This window comes from Monomorium pharaonis, chromosome 2 (genome assembly GCF_013373865.1).
Source record: "Monomorium pharaonis isolate MP-MQ-018 chromosome 2, ASM1337386v2, whole genome shotgun sequence".
NCBI classification, from domain to species: Eukaryota; Metazoa; Arthropoda; class Insecta; order Hymenoptera; family Formicidae; genus Monomorium; species Monomorium pharaonis.
Window position 1 is genome coordinate 24686770 of NC_050468.1, and position 18214 is coordinate 24704983.

At 47.9% G+C, this 18214-nt stretch overlaps 1 protein-coding gene across 2 annotated transcripts in view; it reads left to right on the top strand.

Moving 5' to 3' along the window:
* The window catches only part of LOC105832485 (zinc finger protein 395), an 81352-nt gene extending 63490 nt beyond the window's left edge, over nt 1-17862 (top strand). For both annotated transcript variants that reach the window (XM_012673469.2, XM_036283172.1), the window contains exons 6-8: nt 15304-15404; nt 16239-16500; nt 16595-17862. In XM_012673469.2, the coding sequence (XP_012528923.1) occupies nt 15304-15404; nt 16239-16500; nt 16595-16807 (576 nt within the window). In that variant the 3' untranslated portion in view covers nt 16808-17862. The remainder of the gene's footprint in view (nt 1-15303; nt 15405-16238; nt 16501-16594) is intronic.
* The last annotated feature ends 352 nt before the right edge of the window (nt 17863-18214 follow it).

Genomic DNA, 18214 nt, shown 5'->3' on the forward strand with positions numbered 1-18214 from the left:
GGCAGGCCCTGTATTACTCGATCCATTAGCCGCGACGAATATTGATCGTCTTCCGTCCATTTTGCGTCCTATTAAACACCTCCAAATAGCCTAATAAATTCCCCCTGTTTCTCTTCACATTAATTTCGAAATGCCTACCGATATCGACCTATCTTTATCAATCGTCGAAAAAACAGAGATATATTTTTACTGCTGCGTATTCCATTTTCCAATCAAATAGGATCGTTTTTCTTAATTCGAATTATCCGTCGACATGAAGGACAGAAACCCCGTTCCGGGAAGTTTAATTTCCCCGCGACGGGAAAACGTCCCGCAAATTCGGGGTATCGTTCTCATCGCCGCATCCGGACTCGTGCTTTCGCACGAGAGAGAAACTGCAATTGTGGCGTCACACGTCGGAAGTTCTCGCCTGAGAACGACGAGATAATCACCGCACGCGGCCCGTGCTGGTGCCATGCCGCTCGCGTACGCGAAACTTAGGGATTCCGCGCGCGACTCGGATTCCTATGGCGATCGACTCGCCGTCGTTGTCGTCGTCGTCGAGTTCGCGTATAACGCTAGGCGAAAATACAATCGACCGTCCGGGATGCCGTTACCGGCAGGCCGTGCCGGTTACCGTTGGTATCGAGCGCGGGACACGTATAAATAGTTCACGGAGGTCATTAGGAGGGACGACACATTAGGTAGGTAGGTAGGTGGAACGGAATTGTCATTCTGTCGACGGATATACCCGGACGAACGGACTCGCTGTCGTCGGAGGTATGTCTCGTCGCACTCGAAGACTTTCGACAAACGGTATTGACGGGTGTCTGGCTGATAATAAAGTTCCCGGCACCGACGTCGGCCGTGACGTCACGAGGCAGGCAGACTGAAAGACCATTGGAGGTCTTCTTTTCATTACACGATACGGCTTCATGACCGACGTCATACCGTGCAGCGTTTTTTCCATCCTGCCTTCGTGACGTCGTGACTGAAGTCCCGAGCCCTCGACAAGATTAACGAAAGAGATTCCTACCGAAAGAAGTTGTACGGTGTACAGAATATAGATTTAATAAAGAATTCCTTATAGAGCGTTAATCGTATGACGGTTAATAATAATTCTGTTAAAATGGCAATGGTAAATTATATTAAGGACGAAGGCCCGTTTCGACCAACGTAGATTAACTTTAATCTCGGTTTCACTTGTTATCTCATTCTAGTTCTAAAAATTAGAAAAAGATAAAGATCAAGTTGAACCGAGATTAAAGTTAATCTACGTTGGTAGAAATGGGCCCAAGTTACCGAACTCGTCTACTTCTTTCAACAACCGAATGGTGTCAAAACTAAAAAAAAAAATATATATATATATTAACGCTTTCATCGCGGAAGAATAAAAACTTTACGTTGGCCACCGGCAGTTACGTTGACATCGGGATGCTCAATTACTTTAGCTTTCTACGGCGTGACGTCACGTCTGGAGCGTTGAGCTCTTTATTGCAGTCAATGTTAGACCTGGTGCGCGTTCTCTCTCTCTCTCTTTCGCGCGCGTTGTTAGAACTTTTCGGCCGGGAGGAGAGTCAAGGACGCACGCTCGCGAATTTCAGCTGGCAACCGCCCGCCGCCGCCCGGTGGGGATGAGATACCGTGCCGTGCCGCTCGTTGTCCTAGGTCCTGACTGCCTTTTTTTTACGCACGCCGAATCGACGATAAAAGTACGTCGCCGTCGCCGTCCGACAGTACGAGGAGAGAAAGTGGGGGAAGAGAGAGAGAGAGGACCAGACCTCTTCCTTACCGAGTACGATCGTAACACGACCAGGCCGTATGTTCGACGTGTCCTCTCGGAGAATTCGCCTCTGCTTTAATGAGAAACGGAGACGTTTAATGGAGACACGTCGAGATGAGTTTCGTCACGCAGTCATCGTATAATCGCGAATAAAACGTTCTTTACAGGCGTTCTTTAATAGCGTTTTTGCATTTTGCAAATTGTTCGATTCAAATTACGAGGCTGTGCATCCTTGACGCGCCTCTTTTTTTTTCTTCATTTCTCGTATCGCACGGTAAAAAAGGTTCAGGTTCCGAACTCCTCGCGCGACTTTCCTTTCCGCCTTTCCCCGCGGATCCCGATGACGGATTTCGTAACTTGCCCGATGACTCCCGTCGATTTAGCGCGAACGTCCCGTTCTATTAATAGCCCGGTCGTCGTGACAGCTAGATCTATCGCGGCGTGAAATTTATTTTTAATTCAAGGTGATGCGAATTTTATCGCGAGCGCAATCTCGATCCGTTGCTATCGGCAATCTCCACGAGTGCATGATTAGGACAAGGCGCGTTTCCACCCCACCCCACCCCTCCTCCCTACCTCCCTCCCTCCCGTGCGGCCGAGAAAAGGGACGGAGCGGCTCTGACGTCCGTTCAACTTGAAACGGAAAAAAATAAAAAAATTTATTTCCACGTTCAGGCGCGTATCAAGACGCGTTCTGCGCCCGCGCCGAGTGCCGTATCGACCATGTTCCCCGCGTTGTTCCACCTTGACCTCCAGCTGCGAAAGTATCTTGAGCAATTAAAGCGTTTAAGGGCCCTGGTAGAAACCGGTCGTAGAGTCAGATCGCCAGCCAAAGTACGGGATCTTCGCCGGGGCACGGATGACACATACCCGCATATGGCGGCGAGACAAACACTTATTGACCGTTTAGTGCTCACGATAAACGGATAGCAACGTTATCGCGGTATTTCCCGTCGATTATCGTCCTCTTTCCCAACAAATAAACGTACGTTTTGTAACGACGTTTCGGTAGAGGTAATAGAGTATTCGATCTTCTTTCTATTTTTTTTTTTCCACTCCAAGCCTCCGAGATACGGAATCGCGGCTAATCCCCCGAACGAAGCTCGCCAACCGGCTATATAGCTTTTACATAAGCAGTTGAGACATCGGCGTAGACTGCAGGTAACTTTCTCCCGGATCGATCTCGGGTCGGAAAGTCATCTATCTCCTCGCGATTCCCCGAGTCCGTCAGTGAAACTGGCGTACGAGCGATATGATCGATGAAAGTACGACCGATAACACGCAACGTAGCTCGGCTCTCCAGGAATTACACGAGTCGCCGCCGCTTGAATCGCCCGCGGCCAAGAATCGGCGAAATTTATTTCGCCGTTCGAGAAGCGTAGCTCAATTGTCAATTTTTATCAAAATTTATCGATAAGCGGAAACAATGAGGAAGCTGCAAGTAGCGCGATAAATAAAACGCAACCGTCGAGTGTTTCACACGATCGTGCGAGGTATCTGCGGGGAGGGGGAGGGGGGAGAAAGGCTCTCTGAAATTTTTTGGAGCGGCGGGACGAAATGAGCGAATACGCCTAACCGGATAAGGAGGAGGGGGGGGGGGGATGGAGAAAAGAGAGAAACCGCAGACAACACACGACCGAGACTCGATGCGAACGAGCGGAATGTCCGTGAGAATCGTGTTTTGCATTCGCTTCGTTTCTCTTGCGGCCGCCGACCGCCTTCGACAGCAGTGCCGTGATCGCGGCGCGATGATAAAAGAATTGCGAATACGTCGTTCCTACGCGCGCGCAAAGTACGTAACTGTAAACTGGTCCTAATACAGGCCTCGCCCACTTGGTTGCTCAACTTGGGTAAGCCGAGGAGAACCGGTGTGTCTACGGCGTGGCAAGGCCGTTGACAGTGCCGGCGAATCAATCGCGTTGTCACGCTCAAGCGGGCCCGCTCGCTCGCACTCCGCTCGTGCGTGCCTAGCTGATTCGCCGCGCCGCGGCCGCAGCGAGAGCTGCAACCGCTCACCGTACGTGGGTGAGAGAACAAGGGAGATAGATGAGAAAGAGAGAGAGAGAGAGAGTCCAATCCTGCGAAAGTTACGTTACGCTGAAAATCACAAAGCGATTTATGATCCGGCACGTCGAAACGCAGATGTGAATAGCACGACCGTGTCTAAAAACTGTAACAAATAATAATGCATTTTTGAGGAAGTAGACAAAAATCGGGAAAGCGGAAACGAAAGGAGACGCTGGTGAATTGGCAAAAATATGTGACGAGATTCTTGACAACGCAATTCAAAAAATATTACAAGAGAAATAAAGGCATTGTGTGATTAGAGATAAGAAAAAATATAATTGTTCACTTTGAATAATTACTTATGCGGAAAATTAAAATAATAAATGAATAATTGAAGAAGCCGATTGCTATACTCATAACTATCATCATCAGTGATTACTATCTTTCAACGATTCCGGTTAGGAGAGAGATACTGAAATTAGTGTATTATCATTGAAAAACAGTGTATGTACATTATCTGATTAATAGAATTATAAATATAGCACTGAAATCTGATTATTTGTTGTCATTCAGGAAATAATAGATTCTAATTTAGAGAGTACGTTAAATACATAATACACATTTTTAAAAATTCAATTTACAAGACAAATAAAGTGCACCAGATGTCTCTTAAAAAATCGAACTCACTAATCTATAGATAACGCTGTTTCGTTGACGTTTCCATGAAAAGATTTGTGATAACAAATTGTACAATAAAAGAAGAATGCACAGAGAGAGAGAGAGAGAGAGAGAGAGAGAGAGAGAGAGAGAGAGAGAGCAAGTCGATAATTCGCGATCAGTCTGCGAAACGGATAGTCCTGCCCTAGGGTAAGGTTGTCCTCCATCGTTTTGTTCAGTGCCGGTTGGCATTGCCGATTGGCCAACTGAGACTCGTCCGGTGCTCACCCACTCTCGTTACGAAGATTCGCGAAAGTAACGACCTTGACTTTGCCATCGCGGTACCGCGCTGCCGATCTGACGAATCTAACGGTCGTCGCACACGCAGGTCCGGTCTTATCTGAATTCGATGTCAAGTTCAAATTGCGATACTGCGATTCCAGTTAGTATTGGAAATCTAAAAAAAAAAAAAAAGAGAGTTGAGTTCGGTACAAATGCACTACGTTGCGCGTTTATGAACACATAATATAAATTGAATGTCATAGAATAATACTGTTCCAATTTAGGAGAGGTACCTTGGACGAGGAAGAAGAAGAAAAGTATATCGTGTGATATAATGCTGATCACAAAAATGACTATCACAAAATGAAATCACGTGAAGGAGGAATGACTAGCATGCATTTTTATGTGGCGTCGATAAAATCACTCTCGATTACTGTGAAATTGTCTGATATACACAGGGAGAAAAAAAAATTTTTTTTTATTTAATAAAATTTATTAAAAACGAAAAAATATATGCTTTAGAATAGTCGAACAAAACTGTTTATTGGAAGAAACACTAATAATACGATTATTTTATTATTTGTATAATAATATTATTTTATATAATAAAACCATATTTTTTTTAGTCGATAAAGATAATGTCTCGTAACGTTATGGTGTTCGAATAAAATAAATCCAAACAAATAGGGGAAAAAATATTCAAAAAGTTGCGCGCTCTCTCTCTCTCTCTCTTTTTCTATGTATACAGCTCGTATATAAATCTTTTTTACAAATCGTTTCTCGTGCAATATCGATTCGAATGTAAGAACTTTACTACGAAGAAGATTGCACAAACGGCGATGCTCGAAACGGTGCCTGTAATTACAATTGCGACACGTTTCGTGGGAGTGTTCTTATTGTGTTTAGCGTACTGGATAATGGGGTTACCGTGTCGTAGGATAAACAAAGACTTTTTACGCCCGTGGATATTTTTGTAATAAAGTTCAAGAGAGAATGAGATGGCGTTCAGGGGATCATGGACAGAGAGAAAGAGAAAGAATTGTGTCTGCCGCATTATCATACTGTTGCAATAAAAATACGATCTAACTGCGAAACGGGAATTTGCACGAAACAAATGCAACAACTTCGAAATATTCATCTATAATACATTATATGACGTAAACGCGCATTCTCACAACCGTGACGTAGTCTCGCGGCGCGTAGACATAAATATTTGCCATTAAGTAAATAAGCGTCGCGAATTGACGTGTACAAAATCAACTGCCTCTTATTTTCTCAAGTGCGGGAACTTTCTTCTGCCGCGCGAAACTCAAGTTCAACTGCTTTTCACACGAAACTTCAATACCGCGTGGTAATTAAAAAATAACGATTTTTCGCGAGCTTCAAATGCCACTCTCCAAGATTTAGTTGATTTTTTGTCATTTAAATTATCTGTACGTCTGCGGGATTTATTATCCCGATATTCATTTTTAATCCACAGCTCTCATAAAAAAATATTAAATTGTGATAGTAAAATAACTAATAATGTGGAGTGAATTAAATTACAAATGAAAATAAAACTTGGAAATAGAAACGTTACGCATTATTAGTGCTTATCCACATTCGTTAAATAACATCTTAATTTTTAAATAGCATCTTTAATTTGATTACGTAAGTTTACAATAAAATAAAATTAAAATGTAATATAGGACAGTTAAAATCTTTAAATGTCTTCCAGTGAACTTTTTGTTCGAAAGTCACGATAAAAATTGAATCTAAATCTAAAGCACCGTCTAAGGTTTGAATTCTACCTTCGATGGGAGATAGGGGAAGAAAATTTAATTGACCGCAGCCAGTTAACAACGGTGCAACCGGACCTATACTAATTTTTACAACGCGAACGAGCGATAAACCAGGCGGATAACCGAAAGTTCGCCGGCTATCGCGCACCGGTTCTCATTTTACGCAATGAAATTAGTCTCTCGCGTGACCTTGAGTCGGTTATTGAACCCTCCTTTTGCCCGATACGCGAGCGACGCGTCGAATCAGAATATCCGAGTTGAGTTTGGAAACATCACGCACTCGCGTTTTGTCGCCTCGTCGCTGATAAGCTCGAATAAACATTTCTCTCTTTCTCTCTCTTTCTCTTTCCCTCTCTCCCCCCTCTTTCTCTCTCGCTCTCTCTCTCTTTTCTCTTGCTTCAGACACAATCACATCGCAAATGTTCTAAAAAAAAAGCGGCTTTATCAAATTGCGCCGGCAGACCAAAATCAGTGAACGGTAACGGCTTTGATCTCTTATTACTTTGGCGCGCATTTAAAGCGCAATGTACGTCAGCATTACAATTACGCGGAATGTAAGTTAATCCATGAAGCATCGGTGGCGGTATTTTCATAATATCGACGCCGACGGAACATAATACGTTGCGATTGTTATTTTTATTAACAAAATTTTCTTTCGTGCAACACGCGAAAGAATATTTTGTCACAGCATATCGTTTTCCTGTATTTTATGTTCGCCAAGTGTATTGTACCGAGAAACTGTTTGTCGCATGTCCGCGTCCGGAAACGACGATGTAACGCATATCGGCGAGCGCGTTTCATCGCGCGCAATTAAAAATTAATGACGGCGACTCTCGCCGGTACTTAAATCGTATTTTCAGCCGTACCGGTAGTACCCGAACGGTACTACCGGTTTTCGGCTGTAACTCTCTCGTGGTGGGCAGGCGGTGGAACGGGGTGTACGGGGTGGAGGATCCTGGTTTATTGCTTAACGAGGCCCGCCGGTCGCGCCGGTATTGAATATCGTGTGTGCATAAACGACGATACACGACCTTGGAAAAAAAAAAGCAGGACAAAATTAAACGCGTGCGGCCGGTGGATATCGGATTTTTAAGTGTCCCGTGAAAGTCTCCGGCCGTGTCACACGGGATTTCCCCTCTTTTCTCGAGCCCTTTCTCCATGCATACCAAATTAAATCCTGCGCTCGCGAACACAAAACGCGGTATAAAGATAATACGATTTGGGAGCTCGTGGTGCTTTCCTCTGGCGATCGTTTAATGCGTATCGGCCGGAACGCACGCCCGGAGCCATTTTAATTGCCATTTACCCACAGAGTCGTGCAAGATACGGTTAATGATACGTTTCGGAAGGGGAAATCTCGTGTGAATTTTATTCAGTCCGAGAGTCGGCTCCACGCGCTTATCGTTTTCACAATTGTCACATGTAACACGTCTCACTCTCATGGCTTTCTACCTTTCACCGCGTTTTCGCTGAATTCACGGTTTTCTCGGATCCTCGTAGGAATCTCGTGAAACGACGTTTTCGACCCGAAATCCGTTAACACGCCAATCGTTTCTTTAATTTTATTTAATTTAAAATAAAACACATTACAGAAAAGAATTTTTTTTTATTCGATCAAATTAGTACAATGTAAAATATAGAAGATATATGTAGATATACGATAATTTTGTTATATTACATCCACATGAAAGCACAACCTACGAAAAAGGGCGTACAGTGTCAAGCGATAACATCTTTTTTTTTTTCGTTCAATCGATACGGTCTAGAAAGATTCAAGGTGGTTTGAGCCTCGCAAAGTGCATCGTCCTCATTCGGCGTCACCTCTCATTTTCTCCCATCGGCTCTCTACGTATATATATCGGCCGTGGGCTCGCTGAACGGGTGTCCTCCACCATTTCAACAAGACGCGAGAGCGGGGCCGTGGCGGCGTCCACGCTGCAAACCGGCGACGTAAACAACGTATCTGCGCAGGCGCAGCCGTTCCTCCCGCGCCGCCGCTTCAACAGTTCGTTCGCACCGTCCTCCTCCATCTCGCCAGTTCTCTCTCGCTCCATTCCTTTCTGTTTTCTCTCTCTCTCTCTCTCTCTCTCTCGCCCTTTCTCTTTCTCGCTCTCCTTGGTCTCATCTTTCTCTCGCTCGCACGCGCGCAAGTATGATTCTCTCGCTCGTGAGCGTCGGACGACCATCGCTTAGCAGCCTTCTCAGAGCGACGACGCTGACCTTCATAAAGTCCAGCACACAATGGCCGGCCGCAAGATCTGAACGTTGGAAACTTTCGTATACGTGTCTGGAAATGTCGTTCGGTATAACCGTATGCGGGGAGACCACGGAGAAAGTTATGCGGTTAATTAAAGGGGCTCCCGAGATGTTGGAGTATATTCTTCGAGTGAATACAAAGCACGAGCGCGCGCGCGCACGAATTCGAGCTTAATATGGAGACTACACTCCTTTGTGTGGCTGAGCGCAGCAACAATGTTGGCATTCGCCGCCCGGTGGTTGCAACATCGCGACCGGCCTATGTCGCCGCCCGCGTTTTGTGCCGAAAGGCCTATCGCGGACGCCATTGTACTTTGGGGAAAGAGAAAGATAAAGAGGCACTCGAGCACGCACTGGCGGAGTGCAAATATCGATAGCAGGCGGAAACTGCGGACGACGCCGATTTAATCGCCCGTCCGATGAATGAAAAAAATACGAAATGCTCATCTCCTCCTCTCTCGCTCCGCTCTTGTCTCGCGAAATTAAAAAGGAAAGAAAAAGGAGGATGTAATACGTTTGCTCGAGAAGAAAAGGGGGAGAAAATTTGAGAGCCGAAAACGTTCAGGGGGATTAACTTTTTTTTTTGCCGAATTAGCTCGCTGTAATAGCAGTGGAATTACGATCGTTCTCAAACTCGTTACGAGTTTTTAACGCTCGCGTCCAAAAGCGCCCGGCGTCTCTCGTGGTTTATGGTGACCATTTATCTTTGGAGAGACAGATAAGTGGCAGATTGTGTACGTTTCCAAAAATGAATGTACCGATAAATGCACAGGTTGGCCAGCGATAAGATCCGAGTAAACAGCTTTTTCCACTTCGTCATCCGGGCGCAACGAAAAGCAGCAAATCAGATGCGTCGAACATCCTGGTGGAATCCCGTCGTGACTCACGGGCACCTACTGTCGTCCTACCCTCCCCCCCCTCCCCCTTCCTCTCTCTCTCTCTCTTTCTCTCCGTGCCCCTCCGTAGGCATTTGAAACGATTCGCCGTCTCTCTCTTCTCCGTGTCGACGACCTCGGTTCTTCCTTGTAAATTGCACCGAATCGCGTGCTGCGACGTGTCTCAGCTGAGCGTGCTTTTTCCAGCTCGCTATTTTACGGCCGCGTCTCGTTCGCCGGGAAAATGAAAAAAAGGGTCGAGGCTTTTGTTCGCTCTCGCCCCGTTTTGTCACGGATCGCTACTGATTGCCGAAAACTCCGTCGGCTCTTTCGTCAAGCGATCTCGTTGTCGCGTGTTCCCCTCTCGGCAATAAGTTGGTCGTTTCCAAGCACTCGCGCAATCGCATCCTGGGACAAAGCATCTCCGGCGCTGCGGAGACGATTCCGCTCGTATATACGTTCTGCTCTCGCGGCGTGACGCATCGTTCCGTTGTGATCGAATTGTCCCCGCGCGTCTCCCATCGATAGAGCCCTCTCGGTTCGTGAACGGTGCACCCGATGACGACGACGACGATGTGCGACGTAGTCGTGTAGCTTGCCTTTGTCGTACCTGCTGCGTCACACGTGGCTCCGCGGTCAGTCCCCTCTCTTCTCCCACCGTCTCTCTCTTTCTCTCTTTCTCTCTTTCTCTCTTTCTCTCTTTCTCTCTCTCTCTCTCTCTTTCGACGAGATTGCTCCCTATCTTTTCCCCACGGCCATATTCTGAAATTTTCTGCCCCTTATTACCATCCCCGCCGGCCTACCATCGCCATCGCCATCGCCATCGCCATGGCTTGGTCGTGGTTGCCGCCGCCGCCGCTGCGACGCGAAAGTCCCACAACAAACCCGTAGATTTTTCTCCCGCCACCCCGTATACCCCGTATACTTCGTGCGTGAGGCGCATCGGTGTGTTCGAAGGGTCAACGTCCGACCCTCACCACACGCCACGGATCGACGCGCATCGTACGCGCCAACACACAGAAGTCCGGTTTGTTTTGGTTTCCCGGGCGTTACCCGGACTCCCCACTTCTCTCCGGTGACTTCGACTCCTCTTTCTCTCTCTCTCTCTTTCTCTTTGATTCCCTTCTTTCTCTCTTTCTTATTCGCTCGTCCCGTGTGTTCGTGTTCTCTCTCTCTCTCTCTCTCTCTCTCTCTCTCTCTCTCTCTCTCTCTCTCTCTCTCTCTGTCTGTCTCTGTCTCTTTCTCTTTCTCTTTCCTTCCTTCCTCTCTTGCGTCGCACGATATATCCCTATGTCCGTGAAACTCATCGCCGCGTGGAACGACGGCGTGGTCCTAAAATGGGGATTGAGAGTCGGCAGCCAGTGACGTCAGGATGTGTACACGGAACGGTACATCGGGAGTATCGTTATTTGCAGACACAATGCAATGACAACCTTTGAAAGCTTGTATCAGACAAACACAATAATTTTTTTGTATAAAGGAGAGAAAATAGAGGTCCGAGAGCTACGCACTAGCGTCATGATGATATTTACATTCCAAGTTGAGTCAGGCAGGAAGAATGCAGATGATACAGATATATTTTTTACTTCGAATATCAATACTTGGCGACGTGTCTACGTTGAATAACCGGATGATATGTCCGGGTCGGTGAGATACATCTGACATGATTTAACGGGAGAAAAGAACGGTTTTACGATGTGAAAATCACAGTAGTCGTGGGAAAGGTGACGTAGTGACGTATGAAAATATAGCCCTGCCGCGACATTTGTGCAATAGCCGGCGGCTCGACGTGAGTCGGCTAGTGCGGAGAAAGCCTGTGGAAAGCGGGCTGTCGTGGCGTGCAGTTTGGAATCGATTTTTGCGCCCGCGCTCGGTTGGCTGTACGTACCGTACGTACGTACGTACGTACGTACGCGTAACGTTCGATTCGAATACACAACATTGCACGCCACGGCGAGACGCCCGCAACCTGCCTGCGAGAGGACGCGTGCAAGAACGGCCTTGGTATTCGCTGCTTGCGTGCCGGCGTGTAGGAGTTGGGCTCGAATTCTAATTAATCAAAATCATCAATACAATCGAACGTGCGAAAATGGGACTGCAAGCATAGCATTCTTTTGCTCCAAGGAAAGCGCACGTACGGGCGATTCAAGGATCTATTTCGTTCTCTAACGAACTTTGGGGGCGTTGACTTCCAGCGTGCATTCCTGCGGGACGAATCACACAGTCCGTTTCATTGGCCGCGCGTCTTTGTTTTTGAAACGATTTAACAACGAATTTTTCACGCGTCGCTTATCAAAGGAACTCGAGGAACGACGACGCAGGAATGTCTCTCGTCGGGGGTAACACGTGCGTAATTTTTGTACACAACGCTCCTCGCGGATCTTCACGCACGAAAACGTGCGCGTGCGCGCATATACATACAAGCGAATTCGCGAGCGAGCGAGCGAGCGACGAGAAGCGCGCGCGCGCGCGCGCGTGCCGTTGCGCAGTGCACAGAAGTGGAGGGAGAGTGCAGGAGGAGAGACGCGCTGGTAGGGGTGGATGCCCGCCCGGTGCGCGCGCTCCGACCGGCAAGGCGATGCGTGTGCATCCCCAACGGGGCCAACGCGGCTATCTCTATCGCCGGCAACGTCGTCGTATCGCACGCGATGCGCCCACGAAACGCCGTGCGTCGTTCCGCGCCGCACCGCGGCAACCCCGCGCGCGTTGGCTTACTCATCCCCGCGCGCGCGCGCGCGCGATCCTCTGAGCGCGCGATATTCGCGCGCGCACGCGAACGCGCGGGAGATGACTCCGCGAGATCTACGTTGCGGAGAGAAGGATACGCCGATTTCCTTCTCGTTGTACGTGACTGCCCCTTGGACGCTCGTCGACGCGCCCTCCTTCTCGATCGAATTTTGCGATAGCATGCTGTCTCTATTACGTGTCACGCACAAATGCATGTATATACGACACGCCGCACGGGGTGCTCGATAAGCACGGTTTTCAAGCGCAAGAAATTCTTTACTTTTCACTCTCAGGAAATATCGGGGAAATACATATATGGTTTGAATACTTTATTACCGAACACCTTCAGTATACAGAACAGTTAAATGACACATGCACGCCGAAAGTGATAGATCGCGGCTATAACTGTACATTGATAAAATTGATTTCGCCCGTGATTTCTCGAATAATCATCAACGCAGGCTGATGATTTTGCATACACGCTATCTTACAAATAAAAAACCTATTTATGTGCTTTCTATACATTGTCTTTTGCGGAGAGAGTAGATTCGCGCCGCTATCTCGCACACGAAGATTCTCACCGGGATGCGTGGTGCCCTCTAGACTAATGCAATCAGTATTACTGCGTAGTATCCTAAAGGTCGTGGAGGATGGGGAAGGGGGGGGGTGTAGTAGGGAGAAGGACTGCTGCGAAGTTCTCCGGAGCACGCCAAACCAACGCCGAGAGGCATGGGCAAGGCAAGGCAAGGCAAGGCAAGGCAAAGGGAGAGCGTTGCCTGCCGACCGGCATAGGTCTGTGACCTCGGCAATGGCTGAGCCGCGGCGTACGCCGTTCCGCCGGCGTGTACCGTTTCAGAGATGATGTCACGTTGACATCAGTCCGAAAGGTCTCCGAAACCATGGAAATTGCCTCTTTCCAAATGGCACAGGTCCTCACGCGTCGGACGACACGCGTTTCTTTCGGACGCGCGCGAAATAACGCCTGGCTGGCGGTCGCCGTCCTTTCGCCGCCCGCCACCCGGTATACCGCACGGCGCACCGGTGTATCTCCCCGGTGTACCGTTTCGGAGCTGATGTCACTGCACTAGCGAAGCCCTTAAAGCCCGCCGAAGCGGCAGCCTCTCGCCACCGATCTCGCTTATCAGGCGCGCGCGTCTTTCAGTCGATACTCCCGCGAACGTTTATCGGTCTTTCTCCCTATCTCTCCCTTCGCGTCGCTGTCATCCCGACACGCCACCCGGTATGCCGTGTGAGAATCGAAAGAGGCGAACGTTAATGGTGCGCAAAATTGAGGGAAGCGATCGACGGCAGCGCGGCGCGGTGCGGTTTTCCGAGATCGTGTGCAGTCGTTAAAGTCACTCGTAAATATTCATGCGCTCATTAGCTAGGCCGAACGGTACGGCGACGTGTTATATCGCGCGAATGCTTAAAGGAATGATTTTCGCCGTAGTCCGACGGCTTATTAATCCGGAATGCTTTGAAGGGGCGTCCTTCGCTGCGGCGCGTTAACGAGCCTCATGATTGTCTTCTTGATTCAGGCCGTTACGTTGAAAAATGTTCTCGCCGCGCGTGTTCGCCGAGATGATGATCGTGAGACCGTTAACGAGTGATTAGCCATCTTCCGGATGCTCGTCGAGTTGCATCGACGTTCCCAAATCTATAAACTCCAACACACCGACGTTCAATGTACGGCAACCGATGTGATCGATTTTCGCTAACGTGCATTACTATAAATAAGCGCAAAAAGGTTTCGCGTCTCCTAAATAAAATATCGATAATCCGAAATCCAGCGTCCGTTCCAAGGCAGCGCATTCCGATTTACCGTCTACGCTTAACCCGTGGCAGAGCAGTCTGCTGCTCGCGATCAGATGATTAAAAGTTAAGGCTAATCCGTTTGCAAATGTAAATGTACCCAGAGCGAGCTGAGCGGCTGCAATTGTCATTCTATCTGCGTTGGACGCGCGCTTAGGGATAAGAGGAGATACGGGTGTCGTCCGCGGTAATCGTCACTCGGGGTAGAAGACGATTACACGATTACAGGGTGAGGACGGGGAAGCCTCTCTCGTTCGTGAGATGATGCCGGTCCGGTTCGCAGCGTCGCCGCGTCCTTCGCGCTCAAACACGCGATCATCGCGGACCGCGTGGGCTTGTGTTCCTCGCTCTCTCCTCGCGATCAATACCACGTGACCGTATCGTCGTGACCGGCGCAACGCGGCGGCGGAGCCGCCGCGCCGGTCGGCCGATGTAAACAAAGAAACGTGCGCGCGGCTGCCGCGCGGCATCGATTTTCCTCTCCGACCGACGGCGCACGGCTTGGCGTGACTCCGACACAGGGCCCAGAGTCTTGACACTCGGAATCTTACGGGATCGCCGATACGACGACGTCTCATCTGCGATCGCGCGTAAAACGATACAATTCCGCTCGATGGGAATTAAGAGAGGGGCAAGGAAATACGGGGGATGTTTCGAAGGGGGATGACACGACAAGGGGCATTTTTAACTCTACAGCATGTTGATGTAGTAAAATAGATGATGAATTGTCTATTTTAATAAACAAGCGCGAGCTACATTAACGAAACATTCTATATAATTTATAATTTTAATAGCAGAATGGGGGGAATAATTGTTTATTTTTGGCACGGATTATCGGAGAACGTCCCAAACAGACAGCGTTTCGACCCATGGCCGTCCATTCAGCACGATGGTTAAAGTTCCGCCACCAGCACGCGGCCGCGCGGGAATTGCATCACGGTGCGCCGCTTGGTGCATTACGGAACAATGTGGGACAAAATGTTAACCGAAATGAATCGTAACGCTGTCCGTTACTTTTTTCCTTTCATAAACAATCTCTCTCGAACGCGCGAAATCCTGTCGTGCTCCGTTGGTCCCTTATCACGTAATTCACCCCCGTTTGTGTCGATGATTGTTAATGACTTATCATCCTTTCTATTTCCAGGCGAATGCGGCAGTGGTCTTCAAGTGCACTTGGCCGGGCTGCCTGGAAATTAAAGCGACCGTCGCGCTTATTGAGGAACATGTGCGCCAGTCACATCTGGGGTAAGTAATACCCCTAGACGTAATACGTCTTACGCTTTACGCGTTAGGAGGCCGAAGCGGAACCCCGCGCGCGAGATCGAGCTGGTCCCCGTAGCGGGAAGAGAGAGCTGTTGACATTAAATATTCTTCATGGACTGGAGCGCTGACAATCGGTGCCGTTGTAATGTCAACGCTAATGTGTACTCTCGAGAGTGTGCAACACACTCTCTCGAGAGCTTATAAAATTAACTGCCGCCTGCCTCGTAAACGCACCGTTTCGATATCGGGGGCTGTTGATGATGGAACAAAATGATTGTACCCATCTGCGTAAGTTCACATAATGGTTGTATAAATTGAGACACGTCAGTAATTTTCATGGTTTTCCTCGCCCTTCTGATAGTTCGATCTTTCTCTGCCCACAATTTTTCTGTATAAATGGATTAATAAAATATGACTTTCATGATTTCTAGACGTGTCTAGATATGTGTATATTTATGTATGCATATGTGTGTGTATGTCGCGCGCGCGTGTCATGTGTGTATGTGTATATAAATAGATAGATACATAAATAGACAAAAGTGATAAAAGTAATAGTAAACAACTAGTAAAATATAATGAAGATAAATGCCATTATTATCATAAGAAATAATATAATCAAGAAGAAATGAGAGGCGACAGAGAAGCATTTTTTATTTTAGAATACAAAAGAGTTGAGAAAATTGAATATGAGAAAAAAAATTAGAATTTTACTGATGTGAGAAGGAAACAGTCTGAAATTTCGTTGTGCAAAATGTAGAGGACAGGAAAGCAAAGAAACTGAAAACGAATTGAGATCGAATCGTTTCTGTTTTGCAGTCCAAAGAAGTCCAAGGGATGCGACAGCGAGGACGATATGTCCGTTCACGAGGAGGAATTCTATTATCAAGAAGTTGCTGTGGATCACATGAGCTCGCCTCCCACGATGTCTCACCGGGACATGGCAAGACCGCCGCATGAGGATCCAGAGTATCAGAAGCAGCTTCGTCTCGAGGCGACTCCTGCCGCGAATAACTACATCGAGAACGTAATTGTCGGGGTCAGAGAACCGAGCAACACGTTTACGATCTCGCAATCGCCGGTGAGTAATCTCGCGCGTTATCAGGATAGTGCATGGTAAACCTGTACCGTGAAAAATACAATCCGACTAAATGCTTTTTGTTTTTTTTTTTTAGGGTACGCCCAACAAACACATCAAACTGTCCCCGCGGCCATTGCAAGCGTGTCATCAACAGAATATGACAGCGTCCACGGGCAAGCCGTCCTCCCCGCGGCGAACTCGCAGCGATGTTAAAAAATGTCGCAAGATCTACGGTATGGATTCACGCGACCTCTGGTGCACTCAGTGCAGGTGGAAGAAGGCCTGCACCCGTTTCTGCAGCGAATAGGCCAAGCGTCCGCCCCGTTCGTACGTCCGTGGGCGGAAACCCTTGTCAAGTCGACCCCAGAGTTTGCCAATGCTACGTTGAACATTAACACCAACTGCCAAATGCCAATCATCGTCGGAGATACGACGCGACGTCGAGAAAAAAAAGCTCCTGCATTCGGAGCACGAGATGCGAAACCGCCAATTATATCGCCGGTTGTAGCGAAAAGTGTCACCCTATGAGTTATTCCAGCATACGCCGGGATCTCTCGTAAAAAAGTAAAATGCAAAGCTCGTAAAAGCAGCGTTACTTCCTCGTCTCTCTGTCCTCCGTCTGCCGTTGAGACGGTATACACGAGTTTCGAAGAAAAACACTCGAGAATTATGGTTGGCGGGTAGCTCTATAGGGCCGATATTCGTGAATGATATAACATCTTTCTTCTAGTGCTCATGGAGGAAATTACCGACATAAGAGAGAGATTTATCTGAACGATTTCCGCCCGTACGTGTTTTGCACTTGGCAAACTCCGACAGCGGGTCCCTTAGCCGTAACGAGGGACTTTTCGATTAATAGATAGCGAATAATTGGCGCACGGAGCGAGGCGACCTCAGACTGTTGCATTCTCTCGCTCCCAACTCGCCTGACGAAGAGAACCTTTTGGTTCGGTATGAATGAGATACGTACTCGCACTCGGAGCGTGCATGCATGTCCTTCGAAGTGCTGATTCCCGAACCGTCTCTTAGGTCATTGCAATAGATCTTCCTTCTTCCGCCAAGAGCGCGAACGTTAACGCGCTCTCGGTAATGATGGAACTAAAAGGTGTTAGGATCGATTCTCAGGGACGCCGTTCGGCCGATCCCTGAGGAACGAGCGATCGAATTTAACGGACGAAGGGAAGACCGTCGGAATCGATGTTCGGTCTGACCGATGTTCAATGCAAAACGAACGCAGACAAGCAAGATTGACAAGTCTCGCGTGGAACAGAGCTGCTAATTGTGATATTGTATCTAAATTTATTGGATCTGCCGCGAATCTGCCTGCAGGAGAGCGCAAAGGCGTGTAAAGAAATGAGAAAAGAGGAAAGATGAAAAAGAGAGAAGAAACCAAAATTTTATACACCAATTATACTGCCAGATAAATAATTCAAAAAAATTGTTGTTCAAGCCTCTCTCTCGCGCGTCAAAGAGGCACTATATGTTGCACGGCATGCGTCGCCGTATACCGGGCTTAGCCTTGTTAGCCTTCTGACGACCTAAGACCGTGTCCGCCAACAAAGGAGCTGCACGCGCGTATTGGGGTAGGGCCACGCAGTTGAATCGATCGATCTAATATTTAATGAAGGTTTCGCTCCAGATCACACGTACACACGCAAACACATGTACACTTACATACATGTACATCGCGAGCGTGAGAAATGATGACATCACA